This window comes from Uranotaenia lowii, chromosome 3 (genome assembly GCF_029784155.1).
Source record: "Uranotaenia lowii strain MFRU-FL chromosome 3, ASM2978415v1, whole genome shotgun sequence".
Classification (NCBI taxonomy): domain Eukaryota; kingdom Metazoa; phylum Arthropoda; class Insecta; order Diptera; family Culicidae; genus Uranotaenia; species Uranotaenia lowii.
The window spans coordinates 159,973,947-159,998,022 of record NC_073693.1 but is presented as its reverse complement, the minus strand read 5'-3'; the positions used below and the strand labels follow the sequence as shown (position 1 = coordinate 159,998,022).

General features: G+C 38.6%; 4 protein-coding genes and 1 long non-coding RNA gene across 7 annotated transcripts; 1 reads left to right on the top strand and 4 right to left on the bottom strand.

Moving 5' to 3' along the window:
• Window positions 1-9,498: 9,498 nt before the first annotated feature.
• Window positions 9,499-11,004, bottom strand: LOC129755283 (prostaglandin E synthase 2). The gene is made up of 3 exons (XM_055751707.1): window positions 10,497-11,004; window positions 10,090-10,427; window positions 9,499-10,026 (listed from the first exon to the last, which is right to left on the bottom strand). The coding sequence occupies exons 1-3, from the start codon at window positions 10,896-10,898 to the stop codon at window positions 9,561-9,563; spliced, it is 1,206 nt and encodes a 401-aa protein (XP_055607682.1). The 5' UTR covers window positions 10,899-11,004; the 3' UTR covers window positions 9,499-9,560.
• A 452-nt stretch (window positions 11,005-11,456) lies between these two features.
• Window positions 11,457-12,175, bottom strand: LOC129750873 (uncharacterized). The gene is made up of 3 exons (XR_008738516.1): window positions 12,040-12,175; window positions 11,785-11,976; window positions 11,457-11,631 (listed from the first exon to the last, which is right to left on the bottom strand). It is a non-coding gene; the product is annotated as an uncharacterized LOC129750873 (long non-coding RNA).
• A 738-nt stretch (window positions 12,176-12,913) lies between these two features.
• Window positions 12,914-13,939, top strand: LOC129755682 (proteasome subunit beta type-1). The gene is made up of 2 exons (XM_055752299.1): window positions 12,914-13,098; window positions 13,226-13,939. Exons 1-2 carry the CDS (start codon window positions 13,016-13,018, stop codon window positions 13,836-13,838), a joined length of 696 nt encoding a protein of 231 aa, XP_055608274.1. The 5' UTR covers window positions 12,914-13,015; the 3' UTR covers window positions 13,839-13,939.
• Window positions 13,940-14,705: 766 nt separating this feature from the next.
• LOC129755229 (endothelial differentiation-related factor 1 homolog) lies at window positions 14,706-17,380 on the bottom strand. Of its 2 annotated transcripts, XM_055751615.1 has the most exons (4): window positions 17,102-17,380; window positions 16,678-16,838; window positions 15,945-16,086; window positions 14,706-15,165 (listed from the first exon to the last, which is right to left on the bottom strand). In XM_055751615.1, the coding sequence occupies exons 1-4, from the start codon at window positions 17,229-17,231 to the stop codon at window positions 15,155-15,157; spliced, it is 444 nt and encodes a 147-aa protein (XP_055607590.1). In that variant the 5' UTR covers window positions 17,232-17,380; the 3' UTR covers window positions 14,706-15,154. The 2 variants fall into 2 exon arrangements, with proteins under 2 accessions (XP_055607590.1, XP_055607589.1); XM_055751614.1 differs by having other exon boundaries at window positions 14,706-16,086.
• LOC129755227 (focadhesin-like) lies at window positions 17,314-23,836 on the bottom strand. 2 transcript variants are annotated; one of them, XM_055751613.1, is made up of 7 exons: window positions 23,750-23,836; window positions 23,228-23,611; window positions 21,965-23,164; window positions 20,714-21,887; window positions 20,108-20,656; window positions 19,849-20,031; window positions 17,314-17,394 (listed from the first exon to the last, which is right to left on the bottom strand). In XM_055751613.1, exons 2-6 carry the CDS (start codon window positions 23,416-23,418, stop codon window positions 19,879-19,881), a joined length of 3,267 nt encoding a protein of 1,088 aa, XP_055607588.1. In that variant the 5' UTR covers window positions 23,419-23,611; window positions 23,750-23,836; the 3' UTR covers window positions 17,314-17,394; window positions 19,849-19,878. The 2 variants fall into 2 exon arrangements, with proteins under 2 accessions (XP_055607588.1, XP_055607587.1); XM_055751612.1 differs by having other exon boundaries at window positions 23,228-23,826.
• Window positions 23,837-24,076: the final 240 nt, after the last annotated feature.

Sequence of the window (24,076 nt, the reverse complement as noted above, 5' to 3'; positions counted from 1 at the left end):
TAACTTATTTTCAGGGAATTAAAGGATGATTAAAATTTGTTGTACCCGGATGTTGCTATTCCGGTACATTGCATTGCAATTACAGAGCGGTGAAAAGTTTTGACATTCCCGGTCAAACAAAACTTCCGGATGTTACTTCCCACGGGAAGTAAACAACATCCGGAAGTTTCCGGACATTCCAAGCCGCTCACCATATGATGACAATGACGGACAGAATTTTACGCTGACACGGTGAACATGCATTTCATTATGAAGTTCTTTCATAGCCTTCCGGTAATTGTTCCGGAACGACATAATTTTACGACGTGTTCGTTGGTTGCTGTTCCGGTTCGGACTGAACTCGTTAAGTGTTTTCAGTCCAACAAAGAGAGTTCAATTTTTAGTTCATAAGGTCGAACTCATTCCTCTCGTAGCACTCGTCGAGTAGAGTCGTGGTTTTGCGCATCTCGAACTTCGTCGGTAGTGTGTGAGAAAGTGTCCGTTAATTTCGGGTGTAGATACCGTCCGGGCGGTTACCGGTAATATCTGGTGTTTTGTGCCGTGTGGTAACAGAGAACGTTAACTTTCCTGCCATTTGTGAGGGCAGATGATTTGAAGATCACCTCACTAGGTGAAAAAAGTGTGGTGATCGAGTGGTGTGTGCAGTGCCTTTTTTCTGAAAAGTTGATCACATTTGCCAACAAAGAAGAGTCACCACGAGGCCGATTGCCATTCTTTGGCAAAAAACGGCCTTCCCCTCTTTCAACTGAGTCGTTCTTGCCTAATGACGATAGCGATCAGGGGCGAGGCAGCCATCTTCATCAATCGAAGGAAGACCACGTGGCTGGAACAATAGACGAACACTGGACCAAATAGGAAGCTGTAAAAGTGCTTGAATAGTTCGTAAGTCTTCTTTTTCTCATTTTCACTTTATCTCCTTCTCTTTTTTCCCTTTAATAATTTCAATCGTTCAGCTTCGCTTATATTTTTGATTACGGAGTACATTTATTGTGTCTCCGTTGAGAAAATATGAGCGAAGGCGGGGGGTCAGACCCTCCACTTGCAGATGATGAAATGATCATCTACGAAGATGAGGAGCATCTGGAGGATTTAGCTGAAGCTGGTTCTTCGAATGCTCATGATCCACCGGCAGTTGATCAATCTTCATCATCTGCAGCTGCAGATAAGACAACCCGACTCCGAACCTATCCAGAAAACACAACATCTTCTGGGCCTTGGGTGGTCTTCATCCGGCCCAAAACGAATGGCAAGAGCCTTAACTTGGTACAGATCACCAAAGATCTGGCGAGGTGGTCCTCCGTTACCAGTGTTGTCAAGGTACGTCCGAACAAATTGCGCGTTGTTGTGGCCGACCGGAAGGCCGCAAACGGAATTCTTGCGAGTATTTTTTTTAATTTAGAGTATCAGCTCTATATTCCATCTCGAGACGTAGAGATCGAGGGTGTGATCACCGAATCGAGTTTGGAGGCTGAATACGTTAAGTCTCACGGCGTTGGTAAGTTCAAGAGCCTTGATTCGACTTCGGTCGGAATCTTGGATTGTCGCCAACTCAAGACTGCCTCTGTCGTTGATGGCGTTACAAAGTATCTGCCTTCAGCCTCGATTCGGGTTACTTTCGCAGGAACAGCCCTCCCTCATTACGTCTTGATTGACGGAATTTTAAGGCTTCCAGTACGCCTTTATGTGCCCCGCCCAATGCAATGCAAGAATTGCATCAAGTTGGGGCATACTGCTTCGCATTGCTGCAACAAGAAGCGATGCTTGCATTGTGGGGAGAATCATGGGGAAGGAGCATGCTCAGCAGTAGAACAGAAATGTGTCTATTGCGGGGGCTCACCTCATGATATCTCCTCTTGCGAGGCATTTCAGGCAAGTTGGGATAAGCAGAGGCGCTCTTTAAAAGAGCGTTCTAAACGTTCTTATGCCGCTATATTAAAGAGCGCCTCTCCACCGACCCAAGTTCAATCTGGTAACATTTTTTCAGTGCTGCCAGTTGACAATGAAGAATCAGACACAGCTGATGAAGTTCAACCTAGCTTCATTACAGGAGGATCTCGGAAGCGTACAAAGGCGCCATCAATCAAAATACCACCCAAAATTCCTACGATCACCTCTCCAAACAGGATTGAGAAAACTCCGACCGTATCTATCAAGGAAAAACAAGTTCCTCCGGGCTTCCGGGGTAGTGTATCACCACAGAATAAATCAACACCGGCGGAAACTTTGCAAAACCAAATCCCTAGCGTGATTTCGCCAGAATCATCCACCCAATCTGGGCTTTTCAAATTGTCGGACATTCTCAATGGAATTTTTACTTGTTTTAATGTAGCGGAATCCATCAGAAGCATTGTTACAACAATGCTTCTTGTAGTAAAGACATTTTTGAAGCAATTGATGCAAACTTGGCCCCTCCTTTCAGTGTTTGTATCTCTCGATGGCTAATTTAAGCCTAGAGGTCGGAGACATCACTGTCCTACAGTGGAATTGTCGTAGTCTTATTCCAAAATTGGATTCATTGAACTATTTACTTCACAAAACTAGTTGCGATATTTTTGCGTTGTCCGAAACTTGGCTTTCTCCTCAATCCAACATCTCCTTCCACGATTTTAATATTATCCGCCTGGATCGTGACGATTCATATGGAGGGGTGCTTTTGGGGATCAATAAGCGCCATTCTTTTTATAGAATTCACCTTCCTTTATCGGGCGGAATTGAAGCTGTTGCATGTCATACAACTATAAGAGGTAAGGACTTATGTGTTGTCAGTTTGTACTGGCCTCAGAGAGTTGCAGTGGATCGAAATCACCTAGAGGACCTGTGCTCAGTGCTCCCTGAGCCAAAGTTGATCCTGGGTTTTTTTTTTTTTTTTTTTTTTTTTTTTTTTTTTTTTTTTTTTTTTTTTTTTTTTTTTTTTTTTTTTTTTTTTTTTTATAACCGTCTTAGCCGATTTAGGCTTTACAGACTGAATAAATGACGTGGACAACTTAAGATTAACACTTAACACCCAGTACCGAGATGGGAATCGAACCCATGCCATCAGTGGACCAGCGATTACCATCTTACCACGCTAACCACTCGACAACCGAGACGTACTATACGTATATACCTCATCTATGACATTTGCGACAGTTTCAATTTAACAGTTCTAAACACGGGTGAAAAAACACGGGTACCTAAACCTCCTGCTAGACAAAGTGCAATTGACCTCTCACTCTGCTCAAATTCACTATCATTTGATTGCCAGTGGAAGGTGGTCCATGATCCTAATGGTAGCGATCACTTGCCTATCGAAATAACTATCACCAATGGGGTCAGCTCTTCAAACACAATAAACATGACATATGACCTTACAAGACACATCGACTGGAAAAAGTACTCGGATGAAATAACAACAGGCATTGACTCTATGCATGTTTTACCTCCTTTGGAGGAGTACCACTTTCTTTCTTGTTTAATACACGACAGTGCAGTTTGCGCTCAAACGAAACCCATCCCAGAATCATCTATGCGTCGAAGGCCTCCCAATCCATGGTGGGACCCCCAGTGTTCCAAGCTTTATAAGGACAAGTCAACAGCATTTAAAGATTTTCGAAAATATGGAACTCTTGTCCATTTTGAAGCATACGTTTCCCTTGAAAATCAGTTCAAAAACTTGATAAAGGGGAAGAAAAGGCGTATTGGAGGAGTTTTGTGGATGGTCTATCACGAGAAACATCCTTGAGTACCTTGTGGAAAGTAGCACGAAGCATGCGTAATCGATCATCAACGAATGAAAGTGAGGAATATTCATAAAGATGGATATTTAACTTCGCACGAAAAGTCTGTCCAGATTCTACACCTGTGGAAAAAATAATCCGGAACGTGCCTCCAGATAGGTGTGGTATGGACTCCAGCTTTTCGATGGTCGAATTCTCACTTGCACTCCTCTCTTGCAACAACTCAGCTCCGGGAATTGATCAAATTAAATTTAACTTGTTGAAAAACCTTCCGGATGCCGCAAAATTTCGCTTGTTAAATTTATTTAACCAATTCTTGGAGCACAACATTGTTCCCCAAGAGTGGAGACAAGTGAGAGTTATTGCTATCCAAAAGCCTGGAAAACCAGCGTCTGATCCCAATTCCTACCATCCAATAGCGATGTTGTCTTGTATACGTAAATTGATGGAGAAAATGATCTTGTTTCGTTTGGATAAATGGGTGGAAACAAATGGTCTCCTTTCAGATACTCAATTTGGGTTTCGAAGGGGCAAAGGAACAAACGATTGTCTCGCTTTGCTATCTTCAGAGATACAAATGGCGTACGCAAAACGTGAGCAAATGGCTTCAGTGTTTCTAGACATAAAGGGAGCTTTTGATGCAGTCTCAATAGAGGTGTTGTCAGACAAGTTGCACTCCCGGGGTCTGCCTCCTCTTTTGAACAACATCTTATACAGCTTGCTTTGTGAGAAACATTTGAACTTTGCTCACGGGGATATTGCAGTTAGAAGAACCTCTTACATGGGCCTCCCACAGGGTTCATGTTTGAGTCCACTTTTGTACAACTTTTACGTAAGTGACATCGACAGTTGTCTCTCTGAAGGCTGCACTCTAAGACAACTTGCAGATGACGGCGTGGTGTCTGTCACAGGATCTTACGAGTCTCATCTGCACAGACCTTTACAAGATACTTTAGACAGATTGTCTTCCTGGGCTTTGGGGCTTGGGATTGAGTTTTCCCCTCAGAAAACGGAGATGGTTGTTTTCTCCAAGAAACATAGACCTGCTCAACCTCAGCTTCAACTCCTAGGCAGAACGATCACTCAATCAAGGTGTTTCAAGTATCTTGGGGTTTGGTTTGATTCCAAGTGTACCTGGAGAGCTCACATTGAGTATCTGAAAGGAAAATGCCAACAAAGAATCAATTTTCTCCGATCAATCACTGGCACCTGGTGGGGAGCCCATCCAGAAGATCTTTTAAAATTGTATCGAACTACGATTCTCTCAGTGATGGAATATGGAAGCTTCTGTTTCCAGTCAGCTGCCAAAACTCACCTGATCAAACTCGAGCGAATCCAATACCGTTGTCTCCGTATCGTCTTGGGCTGTACGCCCTCAACGCATAATATGAGTCTTGAAGTTTTGGCAGGAATACTACCTCTGAAAGATCGATTCAATTTACTATCTCTGCGGTTCCTCATCAGGTGTGAGGTCATAAACCCATTGGTGATTGCGAATTTCGAAAGGTTACTTGAGCAAAATATTCAAACTAGATTTATGTCTATATACCAAGTCCTCATGTCAATGCAGGTAAACCCTTCTTCGTATTCTCCAACTCGTGTTTGTAGCCCAGACTACGATAATTCTTCTGTCCAGTTTGATATGTCTATGTAGCAGGAAATTCGTGGAATTCCGGATCCGCATCGTCCACTTTTGATTCCAAGGATTTTCGAAGCTAAATATAGACACGTCGATGCTGATAAAATGTACTTTACCGATGGATCACTTATAGAGGAATCAACAGGATTTGGAGTGTTCAACGAAATCTTTAGCGTCTCTTACAGTCTCCAGTCACCATGTTCTGTGTACATCGCAGAGTTAGCTGCTATTCATTGCGCTCTGGATAATATCGCCACACGACCTGTTGAACACTACTATATAATAACTGATAGCCTCAGCTCTGTTGAAGCAATCCGCTCTATAAGACCAGGAAAATTCACGCCGTACTTGCTCGAAAAGATTCGCTATATATTGACAACTTTATCAAGACGTTGCTTTTCCATCACCTTTGTCTGGGTCCCCTCACATTGCTCGATAGTAGGCAATGAGAGGGCAGATTCCCTTGCAAAGGTGGGTGCGATGGAAGGCAACATTTACCAGCGTGAAATCGTATTCAACGAATTCTACTTCTTGGCTCGGAAAAATTCTCTTGTCAACTGGCAGCGCAGATGGGACGAGGATGACATGGGTCGGTGGCTCCATTCGATTATCCCAAAGGTAAGCCTTAAACCCTGGTTTAATAGATTGGACCTGAGTCGAGATTTTATTCGTATATTTTCCCGTCTCATGTCCAATCATTGTTCCTTGAATGCGGTACTCTATCGTATAAACATTGCTAGCAGCAATTTATGCGGTTGCGGTTTAGGTTACCACGACATCGAGCATATTGTTTGGTCGTGTGAGGACCACCTTTTCGCCAGAGCGAACTTCATAGATTCCCTTCGGGCCCGAGGAAAACCACCTGACGTTCCAGTGAGGGATGTGTTAGCTGTGATGGACTTGGACTATATGTTTGAAATATACCTTTTCCTTAAAACTATTGATCTCCGTATATAATTCTTTCTATTCCCTCATTTCCCTATCTATCTTCTTTTTTCTTTAAAAAGTGAACTAGATATAAGCACACAATTGTAATCAAACAAAATGAGTTTGGCTCCTTAAAGCTCGAAGGTATGAGCCGTTTCAAATAAAGAATTTATAAAAAAAAAAAAAAAAAGGTCGAACTCAGCTTTGATCCCTCGCCGAAGGAAAAAAAAGGGATCAATTTTGAGTTCGCAGTTCGAACTCCGTTTTGATCCATCACAAGGAGAAAAAAAGGGTACTTAACTTTAAGTTCATAGAATCGAACTATGTTTTGAACCTCGGTCATACTTAATTTTGAGTTAAAAAAAAAACGTGCGTCCAGCAAAACGTGTTTGTTTGCTCTCCGAATGGGGGTGGGTGGTGATTTTTGCAGAGAGCCAAGTTGAGAGACTGATGCGTGTCGTTACTAGCAAACGCGAACTTCTATCAATAGAAAATCAAGAAACGCACGACATCAGTACAAGTCATAAAACTTTTAACAAAGAAGGTGGAATTTTACTTTGAATGTATGTAAATCGATTCTCCGTATAGTCTTATGTATGAAAAAACATTCTTATCGTACCCTTTTGGCGTTGCAGGGTAATGGTAGCCCTAGCCTACGCATAACATTAAACGATCGACCAACAAAACAAGCGCCGCGACGTTACTTTGACCAGAGCGTCGCTTTCAAATCCGACGACGTCGAACACAATTCTTTTTAAGGGAGGAATACGCAAAGAACCACGTGTTAGCTGGCAACGAAAAGTGCGCTGCGTTCAACATATTATGTTATCATCAGGGTGTATTTGATATAAAAAAAACTGATTTCAATCATGATTAAATCACTGGATTTTTATAAGTGATTTAAATCAAAGTTTCTATCTAAACTCACTGAATAAAATATCTAATTTTAAGTGAATTTGGAATGTTATTTTTTCATTTTTCCGGGTTCTTAAGGATCTAAGGCATAATCATCCTTTCGGGAATAAGGAATAGAATTTTTTCTTGTCCCTAGTGAAAATTCCGCGAGTTTGGATTTGACGAGGATGCCGAGTTGGCCTTTATTCGGCAAAAGAAAAAAAAGTGCACAGGACTTGACCAGGACTTAAAATCTGTTCATACTGAGATTGTTTCAATGTGTATCCTTGTTGGCAGAGAGCTTCCTTCAGTCTCAATGAGTCCGGTTCCTATTCCGGGACTATTGTAGATGGAATAATAACAGAAACGTTACGGGCCATTCACGTACCACGTGAATCCCAGAGAAGGGAGGGAGGGGGGGATGTGTTGAAGGATCAGGTTATAGAAATATCCATACTTGTCTATAAAGATGGGTTTAGCGGCTTGGATAAATAATGTCCACGTGGACTCCATATTATGAAGTTCATGAGTATTACTTAATTTTAATTGAATGAAGAAATTTTGATTGAAAATTTGGCACGTTAAAGTAACACAAAAAATGTCCACTCAAGTCTGCTCAATTTTTTTTTTTTCATTTCTTTCAAGCAAACTAAAGTCAATTTCCTTTTCTTACAATCATCTGAATTTAATGTTTTTTTTTCTCTTAAACTTCGAAACTCAACGTTCTTAAAATCTATGAATTAGAAATCATTCCTGTTGTGTGGTCTTTTTTTTCTTTGAACAAAGAGAAGAAAAAGTCTGATCGAGTGCTAAACACAGAGAACGCTAAATAAATACCAATTCGTAGGTGTCTATATGAAAGTAATTGGTGAATTTCGTTAATGTTTTTCATTAAGTAAAGGAATTGCTGATTTTATCAGCGAAATTAATCATTTCCACGCTTGTCAACGGAGGTAAGGAGGGATAAAAAACCGCTCTTTTTTGTCCACGAGGTAACTAAACAACCCCTAACAATGAAAAGATAAAGCTTACGAAAGAATTTCACAAAATTTTTTAAGACAATCGCCAACTCGCTAATTAGAACGAGACGCGTCTTTTTGTTTCGAGGCGTTAGATACAAAGTCCAATTGATGTGAATTTAGTTTGAAAAGCATTGGCTTCTCTGTCTTTGGTGGATGTTTAAAATTATGTAAAATGAATGTTACACTTAATTTTATGCTTTAAGTATACAATCTTTTTCTATTGAGTTAAACAACTCACTTTTATTACATGGTGGAAAACCCTTTGGATGCTAAAAGATTTCCGTCAAGAAGCAATTTATAGAATAAAATTTGTTCTTTAAATTGCTTCTTGACGGAAATCTTTTAGGATTTAATCCTATTTAAATTTAAAAAAAAAACCTTATTGAAATTTAAAAAAACCGATGTAAATTACAAAAAAAAAAAATCATAAACGCCAAAATAGATAAATGCGCGAAGATTCAGATTATAGATCTAACATTCAGAATTCAGATTTAAAATTTAGAATCAGAATTTCAATTAAGAATTCAGATCCAGATTCAAAGTGGAATTCAGCGGAACCAAGTGTTTGTGATTGTTGCGATCCTAGCACTTGATAGAAAAATTAGCTGTAGAATTGGGATAAACCCGATAAACCAGAATAAAATTCGTTCCGATGTTCTCTTTATAAAAAAAGTGCAAAAATCGAGAATCGAATAGCTTTGCGTAAAAAAAACGAAAAATTTAGTGAAAATACATAAATATTTGATGCAATTAAAAATCCCAATTTATAGAAAAAGATTGAATTCAAACATGAGAGTTTTGTTTGGAATGAAATGCTTTCATTAAAATTTGAATAGTAGGTATAACACAAAACTTTAAATTTAGAATTCGGAACTGGGGTCCTTTTTCTGCGCAGCGCTGGTCGATTCACTCGATTCAGGAGTCGCTTTAGGTGAGGAACGTCACTTCGGATGAACTTTGGCAATGAACCCCGGTCACTTCACTTATACCGACTATCAGAATAAGGAAACTAGAGTCCCGTGACGGAAAGGTGACTCGACTATCGTCACCTCACGCGCGGCGCAGAAAAAGAACCTGAATGTATGATAAAAAAAAAGAAGCTTGTATGAATGTATGATAAAAAAAAAGAGGGAATGACCAAGTTGATTAAAAGCCTCTATAAATAAACAAAATAGAATTAAAAAAAATAATAAATCGGAAAATCTCAAATTTCGTTTAAAAAATAGATTAAGTATGTGTATAGTAGGAGCACTGACCATGATTTCTGTTTTTAAAATGATGAAAAGCATTTTTGAGCTCAGGATGATGCTTTATTTCAAAAACAGAACACTATATTAACAATCATGTTAACGCGCCCAATTTCTACAGTATTTGTCCTCGGTTCGTCATGACTTCTCGTCGCACTGCATAGAACCAGCTACCAATTTTTGTGTTCTCCAGACAATCTTTAAACGCTTGACATCCTTCCATGCTGTTGAGCACCCCATAAACTGCCAAATCAGCCAAATTAGGCTTCTTGCCACCATGGAACGGAGTGTTTTTCTTCTCGATTGCAGCGATCCACTTATCACAAGCGTCATAGATGTGGGACCGGACATCCTCCGACAGCTGGTGCCGTTGCTTGAGCCGCTTGCTGATGGCCCACATGGCGATTGCGCCCGCGTACACCATCAAGTTACGCTCCCACCGGGGAAAATGAACATCCCACTCGCCCACCTCCGAGAACCATTCGAACGTCTCGAAAGCTTCGTCCTTGGTCCGATAAACGTTCGGCGAGATCAGGTGCACCAGATGATCGTCAGCCCAGGAACGCCATTTGCGCTCTTCCCTGTTGCAGGTGAGAATAAAAGGAGTTTAAAACGTTTAAACATGGATCCAAAAAAAAACGTACTCTTGTGCCTCATTCTGGGACTGTTGCTTGGCATCCTGCAACATGAGGAAATACTTGTTCATGATGTCGTTCGTTTTTCGACCCGCATCGTTGACAAACGATATGGAGGGATAGAACTTGGCCAGTTCACCGATGTCTTGGTTTTTGTCCTTTAGGTAGCTCGAAATTACCGAAACTATCATACTGGAATCCGTTAGCTGAACGTATTTGCCGGTTTTCGTTTTGGCCAACATGATCGGTACCTTCTTGGTGTCGGACCAACGGATGTCTTGGCGCAGGACGGCATCTACCTCCACCACCGAATATGACAGGCCACTGTAATCGAGGAACGAACGAACCTGGTTGGGAAAAAGAAAGTGGAGATGAGTTAATTTGTTGCTTCAACAAACCGATATTTCAGTGCTAACCTTGCAGCAAAACGGGCAAGTTTGAAATTGGAACAGCACCAGTTCCAGCCCGGAATCATCCCGTGGGTTAACAACCTTTCGCATGATTTTGACGTCTGGCAGCCGGTTCAATACGGTTGGGCCCTTGTGCTCGTGTATCATGTGGTCCGAGGGTTCACCTTTAAAATAGTTATACCCAGACCATCCTGTTCCGAGAACCGCACCAATGGCCATCCCTTTCAAAGCCAGCCGCAGGGTACCGCCTTTTGATTGCCGTCCTGCACTGGAACTAGCGAAACGATATGCTGCGGCCACCAGACTTGTGCTGTGATTTTGCGGCACAGACATCCATCGACATTGTTGTTGAGCCGAAACACGAAACAGAGAGCGCCCTGCGGCGGCACCAAGCCGGTAGCTTGCCATTACGTAAAATCGATCAGCGCCCGTAAATTTCACTGCACAAAGTTATCAAAACAAATAACAATCGAAAATTGATTCCTTTCCTCTCTGGCAGGATGAGAAACACCTTCGGAAGAGGTACTAGCTTTTGAAAAGGGCGTACCATATGAAACTCCCAATTGAAAAATTTCAAAAATACCACGCAGAAAAATATCTTGTAAAAACAATCAAATTTGGATCAAAAATAATAAAAATTTTGGTTGGGAAAAAGCACAAATATAATTCAGATTATATCGACAAAATAAAATGATCGAAAATGAACTTATCATCCTTGTTGAAACAATATAGGCCCTTTTTGAAAATGATCCAGAATTTTTAGCAAAATAGCAAAAATTTTGGGTAAAACGTAAAAAGATTTTTGGACTGAAAAAAAAAATATTTTCATTTCTTTATAATTATTTCGGTTTGATTAATGTAAATCAATATATTAATTTTTAAATAAGGGTTTTTTTTCAAATGGAATAAATTTTATTACACCAATTAAAACGGCATTTTGATTTTTTATTTATGATTTCACAATATACACCATATACACTGTGTTTTTTTCTTTATGCTTTCCGCTCTCCTGTAGGGCAGATCTTCCTTCAAAAGCGGAATCTGCATCACGATCGTCTGGTATCGCATTAGTTTAAAATTTACGAACTGCGGAAGGGCGGGACCAGGAATGCAAAGGCCGATTACTGTTAGGTCGCGACATCTGAAAACAAAGGGGAAAATATAAAAATCAATGTTTGTGAATCAACCCCATTCAGTCTGCCTGTTTCTATGGGAAATTTTCTTCGCGCCAGGTGATTCACATGCGTATTATGAAAGGGTAAAGTTTTAGCAAATATTTGCAACTTAGACTCACCTTGATTGTAACTGATGTCCTCGGGAACAGGTTAAAATTATCGTCCCGCTGGAAGGGCTACCACTGATAAAGGCATCGCTTCAAAGCCCGATTCACTAATTCGGCATCCGATAGCTGTCGTGATTGAAGGAATGAGCTGTGTCCCTCAATTTGTTGGTAGTCCTGGTCCGACAAACCAACTTAAGTTTCGGCCTGAAAAAAAGGAAATGCGAAATTGTTTAGTTTTGATAATTAACTGAAATAAAAATAACTTACCTATAATAAAAGCAACTCTGTAGCATTCCGGAATCCGGGTTTACTATCTCCGAACGAGCGAGAAATTGACCAAATGTCGTTTTTCTGTTCGGATACATCAGGAGGCACAATTGCTTAAGCTTAATTTTGACGAGTTTTTTTTTCTTTTTTTTCAGTTGACGTTTCATCTATACACGCTTGGCCAATAAAACATATTTTTCGATTCATAACAGCCCAACTATCCATATCAAAAATAACAAAATTGATTTTTGTTAAAACGATACACCCCTCTTCCATACACGATGGCTTGCTTTCGACTATTTTGTAAAATTGACAAAATGTGGGTTTCTGTTTCGAATCGAATTTCATATCAAAAGTACCCATTAAATGCGAATAGATAAAACAAAATTAAATAAAAAAACGTTTTGTTGATTCGACTCCCCATTCTTTTTCTGCGTGACCATGCAAATGGGTTTAAAAAACTTAAGTTAATTGATTAGTTTAAGTTAAGTTAAGTTTAAGTTAACTTTATTAATATGTTTTGCTAAAGTTTTAGGCAAATTTACCTCAAACTTTAGTAAAACATATTAATTTCAGTTTTTTTAAATCGTAGGTTAGTTTAATAATGCATTTTACCCAGGAAGTTCCGTTTTGCCGAGTTTAGTTTTAGCTATTCAATTATAAACAGAAGAGTTAAAGGAATGTACATTTTGCATTGTGTTTAAAAAAAGTTTAAAATTTAATCTTTTAAATCAAAATTTTCTATAGTTCCTTTCGTTATATGAAATTTAGGTTCATCCACAGATTGCGCAACAAAATTTTCTCAAATGTCACAGTAAGGGCTAACATGGCGCACATTTTCACACAATTTTTTTTTTAGAGTGTATTCGGAAAAAACGTCAGATCATCAAAACATTTTTGGTCCGCAAAACAGTCGGAAGCCATTTATCAACTCATCGTTGTAATTCAGTTTATTGCTGTTAAAAGCCATTGCAAAATGCTCGGATTCGAAAATTTCCCGGAATACGAAGTGCCCGGAATTCGCCAGGTGCAATTCTATCCTTACGAATCGAACGGAGGGTAAGTAACAACAACTTTCTTCTATGCGTTGTAAACTGTTGAGAGGTTATGATTTTACCGATGAATGACTTGGTAAAAATGGTCGGTTTTGATAATTTTTAACTTGTTCGTAACTTTACGATTTCAGGAGTGTAGTAGCAATTGCTGGCGATGATTTCGCCGTTATCGGAGCCGATACCCGGCTCAGTGTCGGTTACTCCATTTTGACCCGACAGCAAAACAAGCTGTTCCGGATGTCCGAGCGAACGGTTCTGGCATCTACTGGTTGTTGGTGCGATACACTTGCTCTGACCAGTTTGGTCAAGGTACGGATGCAGATGTACAAGGATCAGCATCAGAAGAACATGTCCACTCCAGCTGTCGCCCAAATGCTGTCGATTCTAATGTACAATCGACGATTTTTCCCATACTACGTGTCGAATGTGCTGGCCGGTTTGGATGAGGAAGGCAAGGGCGTCATCTACAGCTACGATCCGATTGGTCACTGCGAAAAGACCACATACCGGGCGGGAGGATCGGCTGGCCCGTTGTTGCAACCAGTTTTGGATAATCAAATTGGGTTGAAGAATATGACCGACGCTAAGGCTGCTCCGGTGGAATTGAGCAAAGCCATTTCCATTATTAAAGATACGTTCATTTCCGCCACGGAGAGGGATATCTACACCGGAGACTCCGTTATTATCAATGTGATCACCAAGGACGGAATTAAGGAGGAGGTCATGCAACTGCGCAAGGATTAAATTTCTACAATTTTTCAGAGAGGATGAAAGGATTGGGAGCTTCTTTTTCCGGTAATTTAATACTGTAACCATTTCTATTAATAAATTGTTTGGAAATGTAACCGTAAATCGCTGACTCGATACGATGACCATTTTCCTGGAATATGCTTAATCTAGTAGAGGGCAATCGTAAATTACATCCTAAGCATAGGTATTCTGAAATCGAATTTCATTTTTTAATATTAAATTAGTGGATGGTTCTTTTCAAATGATTTATTTTTTCCTATGTGATTTTTCATGTTCGATTAGACGACAAATAGCATACAGGAAGGATTTTTTGTTTCAGCAGAGTACCTTTTATTCTGCCAAATTTAGACAAACATGTTGATTGTTCTTTTGATTGAGAATCGTGGAAGCGGATCCAAGTCTTATCCATCAATATCTGTTTTATTATTTTTTCAAAAACTTTCTAATGTATTTCAGTATAAATATTGCTTGTTCATTGCCCGATTGATTGTTTCTGGAGCATTTGAAGAAAGACATTAAATCGATTCGCCAAGTGTCCTGTACTTATTTGTTTTTAATTTCATCCATCAGGTCTATACGACCACATTTTAACAACGAATATCTTTTAATAGAAGAAGAGAATTCAAATTGTCCGTTTGTTAATGAAATCTAGTTTCATAAAATTTTCCATTATAAAAAAGGTGACAGAGATGAAGGACAAAATTGATGCTAAGGGACAACACAATCGCCAGGCACAAGATTGAACGCTTAACTACTTTCGGAAAAGCAACATAGATACCTTTCCCAATCGAATTTATCACTTACCTTTTCACTACCAGGGAATATTCTACAAATAAAACAAAAATGCGACAATACGCAGCATTGGATTAAAGGTTTACACTTTATTTTGTTCATCATCAAAAGAATCAGACAGTGGCTATAGATATTTAAATGTTAAATATTTGAACATTTTGATGCTTGCTATGAGTGCTAAAATTTAGTGTTCATTAATGATGTTTGCTTTAGGTTTTTTTTTCGTTTAAAATTTAACAAAGAATAATTTAAATTTTACTTAAAACGAATCTGTGGCTGTGCGAACTGCCAGCCAATTTCACGAAACGACAAAAAGCAGCCATTTTTGCGATCAAATGCAACTGTTTCTATTTTTTGTAGTCTTTAACGTTTGATGTTCATTTGTAAGACACTCACACTTAAAACCAATTCGATATTCCCTGTTGGTGCTTTCTTGATTCAATGTTCCCTATACAGAAAAGCATTTTATCAATAAGCAGTGGCACCGTTGCGCAGCACAAATCATTCATCCAGTAAGTCTACTTGGCTCCTGTGGAAAATATTTCAAATATTGAAAATTAGATGAGAAATTTGGGAGAAAATTCTGAACCAGAGATGTTGTAGACCTCGGGAATATTAGATTCTGTAAGTCCAGTTAGTAATGATCAGCATTATTTTATGTTAAGAGTTCAATTTAGGGAAGATGGTTTAAGCGTTTAATACAAGATAATCTTTTCTGATTAGATCATTCCTTAGTTAGATTTTAATGAGTTTTTCTTTTCTCGATTTTTTGTCCTTTCAAACATTGCACACACTGCTTTTAATTTTAACTCTGCAAATAGTTTACCATTGAAATTTTATTGAATAAACCACAATGAATCTATTGTTGATACACATAATTCACATTCTAATAAGGATAAACTTTTTCAAATGTCCTGCTAGCAGTCTGAGACCAAAAGGATAACATTTACAAGAATTTTGCCACCAATCGTAGTTGTACTAAAAGTCTACACCGATGCATTTGAATTTCTACTGATAGATTTGCACCGCAACGCTAACATAATGCAAGTGTGGAAAAGGTGTGCAATAAGCATAAACTCTATCCTCGCAAGACGTTTCGGGTTTTCACCATCGACGCAAAATCAAGCGATTCATTTGTGAGAATTTTTAATGCCTCGTTTGCTGTCATATTGGTTGATATCAAACACTTTTCTCACACTAGACGTAATGTATTTTGTGTAATGTTTATGTTTATGTAGGGGTGTGTATGCGCTGATAGGTGTTGTTGAGCTTAAGCATTATTGCCTCCCGATAGGGTTCACTTCTTACCGGGAGGCGCGAAAGGGGTGCCGATTTCCTTGCCCCGTAGTTTTATTCCAATCACACGTTCGATCTTTCCGAGGATCAGGTTGTTCGGAATGCCGCGGCCAGCTTCGTAATCGTTGACGATTTGCGGCTTTTCGCAGATTTTCTGGAATAGAACAAAAACTCAATGAGCTTTCAAATTACTATTTTGTTGGATTTATGAAATAAAACTTTGGTTTTATTATACAACTTGTATAGCTTAAGCCTGTTCCACTGGTTTGAATTGATAGTGTAGTATTAAGTTATCTAAGAATTAAACATTCCAATTTTCAAAATTAAGTATAAAAATTTATATATAAAAAAGACGCTCATGACACTATACTTGAATATTATTTAAATATCGGTAAATTTTGCTCTTAATTTAAAAGACTATTTAACATCTTCCAAAAAATAGGTCAACAAACTTCGCGTATATCAACGATGAGTTGGTGTATATGAAAAATGGTTTAGTCATAGAAACTTAAATATTATGATGGAATCTGAATCTGTGCTTTCGAAATGAAAATCTTAATAAATTATCGTATTAAATTTTTTGATGACTCGTATAAGAAAATGCCTGATAATCAAAATGACCAAATTACGTCGCGGTTAATAGCAAACCATTACTCATTTCAGCTACCTAGATACGTTTATGTCTCATAGAATGATGAAATACGACGATTCTTTGCCATCCAAGTTTACAATCTCCAGAACTCACCGTGGCCAGATCCTTTTGACTCAGCCCCTTGGCTTGGCGGCCCTGCATGATCAGCTTGGACACATCGTGCGAAACCGTCTTATGCTTCAGCTCTTCGCTTTCCCGGTCCAGCTTAGAGGTGTTTTTGACGGCGGCATGCTGCTTGTTGGTCCCGGCATTATCTGAAGCCATAACGAAAAAAAATAAAAAAGCCACACATGAGTTATCTTTCCATTTTCGGTAAAATTCCTGCAATTGGGCTTAAATGTTTTGAGCTTTTGACGACTAGGTACCATGTTTGTTGATTTTTTTTTCTCCGAGCCCCATGTAGAAAATTCAACATGGCGAAATAGGATTTTTTTTTCATTCACCCCTAACCTCGTGTTTTTGTATGCCCGTGGTACAATTACCACCGTTATGATTTCGGTCTTTCAGGAAAACTTACACTTTTGGACAGTTTCCACCGGAATTCCCTGCCGACGAGCCTGATTGACAGCAGTTTCCGTCTTCAGGGTGGAAGCTTTCGGGGCCTTTTTACGCAATACGGTCACCGTATCCCAGTCGCTCTCAGACATTGCGCCGGAATCGAATATATTCAGCAGAACAAACGTTAACAAATGAACTGAATTCGCTAAGTTGCGTTTTTCGGCAAAATTGCACAATCTTTATTTCCTACCACCAAAATTGACACTCCGCACGCCAGACGCAGACCCGACTTTTCTAGAAGTCACTGAAAAACTGATCGGATTTTTGCGAAATCCAAAATAAAACACGTCAAGTATGTGCAAGGATGCCAGATGGAATGTTTGTGATTGCTTTCTTAGATATTTTTGATATTTTTCAACGAATTTGTTTTATCGCAAATACAGAAAATTTATTGAGTATTTTTCTGTTCTATGAACGTAATTTTTCATTTTATTTGCTTATCTTGTTTTTCAATTAGTTTATGAATTGATGGATTTCACTACGGAGTTTTAATGCGATTCAATTTTCAACTCAGCTTCTTGTGATGAATAAATTTCTATACATTAAAAATTCTTATCAAAAGATCGAATTTATTATCCAATTAATCAATCAATCCATGTTTTATCCTGCAGTTGAAATTTCAATGCACGTTGCTGAACAAATGAATAACCTGGGAACCCTGATTGTACTTATTTGACGCAAAATGACAGCCATACATTACGCTACAAAACTGTTAGTTTTAAACCAACCTTGGCTATTTCTTTATATCTGTACCAACACGTGAAAAGGATCTATCTCCAAAAGTAAACAAAAACCATTTTCAGTACCTCGCGATAGGCCAACACTTGCACTACTTAATGGTAAAACCCTTTTGAGAAAATAATATTCCGTTACATTAAAAACTCAATTTGAGTAAAGGATCTATAAATATTCCTAAACCAGAACTGCCATTAAATGGATATACACCCTTTACTCCGAAACCATTTTTCGCTACTACTCCGCCAACAAACTCAAAATAATCAATTTAACTCTTCATTCAACATAAAAACATAGTTACAAATGAATGCGAGCTTGTAACTTCAGCTAAAAATAAGAAAATAGCAAAGGGTGTATAAACAGGTTAGACAAAATGTTAGGTGAAGTAGGTTCTATCTACGATAGCGCGTTATTTTTTCATGAAAATTGATATTCCTCTATTCCAACATATACAGGATGCTTCTAAAAATCGTTTGTCTTTCATAAAAATCAAAAATTTCAAGTTATTTTTAATTAGCGATTTGAAATAGGTTGTATTTTTTTCAAACGCGTTTTTCTCAATACGCCATCATGGATATAGATCATTTTTGTGTGTTGGTAAATATTTGACACTTTATTCAAAATAAAAACATAGTTGCAAATGAACGCGAGCTTAAAACTAAAGCTAGAAATGAGAAAATAGCAAAGGGTGTATAAACAAGGGAGATAAAAAATTACGTGAGCTAGGTTCTATCTACGATAGCGCGTTGTTTTTTCATGAAAATTGATATTCCTCTATTCCAACATATAGAGGATGCTCCTAAAAATCGTTAAGCTATCATAAAAATCAAAAATTTCAAGTAATTTTTAATTAGCGATTTAAAATAGGTTGTATTTTTTTCAAACGCGTTTTTCTCGATTCGCCATATATGGAGATAGATCCTTTTCACGTGTTTGTACAGATATTACTCAAGAAAGAGTATACTGAAATTCGTCAAAAAACTAACGAGTGTTTCCGAGACTCATACCGTATTTTTTTTCACCTGGAGGCAAACTAGAGGCAACCTAGGTTCGCTCTAACTGCTGTCATCGTGCTCATTTATTGCTCGAGATTCAACCTAGGTTCGCTCGAAAAAGGGACGGAGTCGCCCTGAGAAAAAAGTCAGTTTTGCGAGAAGTTCACCAATCCGCGATGCCAGGTAAATGTTTGACGTTTTGTAGTTAGGAAAAATGTATGACCGTTTTCAAAAGCTCTCCGAAAGCTTCCTAACTAATCAAAACTTTTATATGGAGGACATGGTGTCGCTAGTGTTTGCTTAATAACTCCCATACTCTCAACGTTGTTGTCAAAACATTGAACAGCTGTTTTTGGCTGAAAAAAAACAGTTGAAATAATGAACGGGCAAATGATTATTGCCGCGATTTTGAACCTCTCAGCCAAGCAAAATCGTACTATCTGCAGTCCAGTGCAATCCGGACACGAAAAACGGCAATCCGGATGTGAAAAACCGAATGAAGAAATCCAGAAGGGAGAACAAAATGACAGCTGCATGTAAACATTGCGCTCGTTCTCACGCACACCTACGTATGGAATAACTCGAAACCCGAAACTTGCTTTTTTATTCTGACGATTCCAGAGCCAAATCCGGAATCAAAAAAAAAATACGCCATCAGTAAAATCCGCTTAAAGATTTCAACTATCTAAAATATATTTGAAACAAAGTAATTTTAATTCATTTATTGTTTTAACGGAATTTGAAATAAATTTTTTTCGCTGCTTGCATGATACTGTAATATGTTTGCAACCTGCTTAAAATTTTCAGTGGCTTAGGAAAATGCCAGTTGAATGCATAAGAATCAGCAATTTTATACTACTGAATGCAAAACATTTTCAAATCACAACTATTCAACTACAATATCAAAGTTTTCTGTGTAAATTTATCATCAATAGAAAGAAAGCTTAACTTCAAAACTAGAGACTTTCATACTTACATTAAAATTTATTTGCAACAATTACAACAATTAAACTTTTCGCATAGAAACAAATTTGGACCAAACCTTCGGTTGTTGAAAGTAAGATTGCTCCTTGCAACTAATTAAAGCGTAACGGAAACATTCAGCGTACTGCAACGGAATCTGAGAATGGTTGTACAGATGGTACAAAAATTCATAAATCTGAAACGATATATTCAAAACGATACATGATTATATTTACCTTGTCAATTTAAAAGACAAATTTCTTTGAACATACCTTATTTTCAACGTCTCGCCACAAGTTCTGTTGGAAAATTGATGCTAAGGCAGTGGGAAATACAAATAATCGTTTATCCACGTGGTCAATTACAGCATCCGGTGACACAAAACAACACCACCCAGAAAAGCTGATAACGGCCAACATGAACACGTCTACAGCAAACAAGATCTCCGATTTTTTCCTGCATTCTTGTTCTGACAATGTCGATTGAATGCAGTACATAAGTTCGAGCAACCAATCGCTACTGAGGAAAGATTTTTTGTGCAATGATGGAATGAAGTTCATAAAAGTCTGAAAGAAATATCTCTGCGTGGCTTTTGCTTCCGGTTCCTCTCCGAGGTGGCAAATGGTTTTCAAGATATCTCCCAGACCCGCGAAAGTTGATGCTCTTTGAGAATTGCCATCTTTGGGCTCAAAGAAGGAATAGCGAATAGTTTTCTTTAACTTATGCAAATTTTTCTTGTCGATCCATTCACTTGGTTTGAGCATTGATTGTTGGTATTTTTCTGGTAGTGAGCTGAACACTTCAAGGTATTGATAGAAGCACTGGAATAAAATATAATTTGATTAAAAGGCTAAACACAAAAGCTAACTTTTTCTAACCTCACTGTTTAAATCAAATCGACTAAACATGTTATCGATAGTTTCGTATAAATATTCCACATTTTCTCCATTTTCGTAGCTTTTGACGATCGCTGCTTTCAGATACTTGGTAACAAGAGCGAAACTCTGATCTCCGTCTTCCGCAAGTTCGATCAAATATTTCAAAGACAAATGAATGAATCGTTTGTATAAATCATTGCTGGCAGATTCCGTTACGATATCCAAATTTTCGTAGAAAACCAGCACATCTTCTGCCTCCATAACGCCGTCTATTAGAACCACCATATAGTTTTCCACCAAACGTTTGGCAGAACCCGAAACAGGCATCTGTTTAATGGATATTTGCAAACAAGGTCTTCTCATTTCAAAACAAACATGAATGTAATCTAGCAGAAAACACCAATCCAACGGAGGGATCGGTTTGGGATATCGGTGGGCAATGATATTTAACAGATTTTTCAAAAATTGTTCATTACCTTCACATCTGTTAAGCTTTTTACTCTCGGAGATAAGAAAGTTAACAATTGACGAGAGGATACTTTTCTTTGGTAGATATTTCAGGGATGAAGGTTCGGGTCTTCCTTCAGGTGTCAGAAATACTCCTCCACGATATGTTTGCATTTCGTTGGCAATGTGATGAATGACTAAATTCCCAGCCGCTTCTAGAGCAGAATAATGTACGTACTTTATCAAGAAGACCCAACATTCTCCTGGGATTTGCTTTGCTTCTAGCGACTCATCTTCTGGATCAGGTAGCTTTATGTCTCCTCTGAAAATACTCGGTATCTGGAAGATTGTCATCATTTCCGGGGGAAACGCTTTCAGTGCTTCTAAGGCAGCAATTATCACTTCACCATCGTCAAAATCCGTTACAAACTGCCACAGTTTAAGGATAATCTCATTGACCAACTTCTCCTGTTCTAGTGACGTGACCTTGATAGTTGGAACGTTTGCAAAAAAGCGGCACAAACCTCTGATGATCCTGGGGCGTTTCTCATCAGTGAACTTGAAGCCCAAAACCTTCCATGTAGAAACAATATTTACTACGTGATTCTCACACAAACTCGCTATTGAATCGAGTGCCAAAGCTATAGCTGCCTCATTGTTGGCATCTTCTGCGTTGCTCAGAATCTCCGAAAACAGATTCACCAAATCCGCACCATGTTGTTGAGGTCTGCAGTTTAGAATGAACATCGGGTTAGTTGCTTTCATCATAAGTAACAAATGATTTCTTTGCTTTATTGTACTCACTTGATAAGACAAACTTCCCGGATGGTGTAAGTCCTGGCCAGAGTTGTTTCCCACGGATCGTCTTGTGATCTTGCTTTCGTATCCTTTAGCAGGTCATACAGAAACGGATAGGTGCGGGGTTCCGCTTTCCAAAGACGAAGAAAAAGATCAAAACACGTTGCCCGGTCGATGTCCTTAGCCAGAGCATTAAGTACCCCCAGGACGTGGTCTTTGGCTCCCAGTGATGCAAGGTTTTGTAATATAAGCAACTTTTTATGCATGTTAGTCTCGTTGGCCAGAAAATAAAGTATGGGAGAGATAATACGAGCTGAGGCATCTTCGTTGCATTTGGCCAGTCGTATCAGTTGCTCAAACACTCGCTTCCAATCGGTAAAGTTTAAAATTTTCAAATGAAGCATTGCTCTTAAGACTAGAGGAATTTTATCGGCAAATCTCAGGTTCAATTCGATGTGATTTAGAAAAGTATCAATCGAATTGATTCCTTGCTCAATGGCGATCCATCCTAAGCTAAGATGTTTATATTTTGACAAGTCATTATGAAAATAAACAATTGATCTAACCGGTTTATTCTGAGCCGCAAAATTCTCGTCGTTGATTTCAGCAATGTGTCTCAAAATAAAATCACAATCTTCCAGATAACTTTTGACAAATGTTTGCTGAGCCAAGAGCTGTATTACTGCATCAGAAATCATTGCAAGGCTAAGTCGGTGTGGGGCTGATTTGAGCAGCAAACGTATGATTCTCATGGCTTCCCGGATGTAAACTGGAGAAAGAATTTCTAGTATATCGGCCATCAGCATGAGAAGAACGGCGTCGTCGAATTCATAGAAATTTTCCAGGGCATGCAAACTGGATAATATTTTCAAGAAATTTTCCTGTGGATCTATATTGTAGTTGATAAGATCTTTAGTGATGGCCGCCAAGTATAGACAACAGTCGCCTCGTAGTCCTGCAAATCGATTGTCCACAGGAAGAGAATCCAGAGTTTCGAGCAGTAAACTGTTTGTATAAAGACACTGCTCTAAGGATGTAGATTTGCTCCAACTCAAAACTTCGTAGATGAGATTTTCGGCTTTAGAATTATTTTGAGCTGTTTTAACCAGAGTGGACCAGATTTTATGCGTTTCCGTAGGTACGTTGACGTTGTTAAACTGAAATAAAATCACTGGTCGCAGAAATTCGATGCTGTTGTCGCGTATTCTGAAAATAATTTAAAAGTTTCAATTTCTTCCTCTATTAAGTAAAACATTAAAAGTAACCCACATTTGGTCGTGATGATTACAAACGGAATGCAGTTTCCCGGCGAAAAATAAAACATGTACAATGTCCTTCTTTTCCAAAAGCAGTAGTATCAGCGGATGTTGGGGATGTTTGATATCGAACTGGCAGACATACTTTTCAGTGCCCAGAGCTATACATCGACGTCTTAAATCCAGCAACAACAGATCAAACATTCCGTTAGCCAACGCTATGAACTGAACTGCCGTCGAATGAGCCAATGCGGTTACCAAAATTCCTAAGGCCTGACCCAGATCCGCTGTACCATTTTCGACAAGCTGAACCAAAGCTTGAACTGCAAGTTGCGATGTGTGTGGATTTTCAGATTTGCAAAGATTCTTCAGCAGATTTATTTGTTTAGTCACAGGGCTGAAAGTAGTTTTCCCATCGAATTTTTGTTTTGCTTCCTCTGCTATTGTTTGTAAAGCTTTGCTCAAAGCACAGGCCGTAGCCAGAAAATTTTGTTTACTAACGATTTGTTTAAGATCGTCCATTTTTAATACTCACAATATTATATTTTAACACAATAAATGAACAGAAATTTCCCTACACGTTGATAGGGATTTAAAAGAAAGCGCGGTTTGTAATTGTTTACGAAGCTACACACTAAAACATGAAATCCAAAAAAATATATAATTTTAATCTGATCTGTTCCGCGTGCAAATTTGGGTGCTCACACGGAAAAATTGACTTATTCATAAAATGTGTTACGATTACACCTTCATAATAGCTAATCGGTCGTTGCTCAAAATTTGTATTTCCTCAATTCAATTTTGGGTAGTTTTGGGTCGCCAATATACATAAGCAAACTAAAATGCGATTATTCATGCTCTG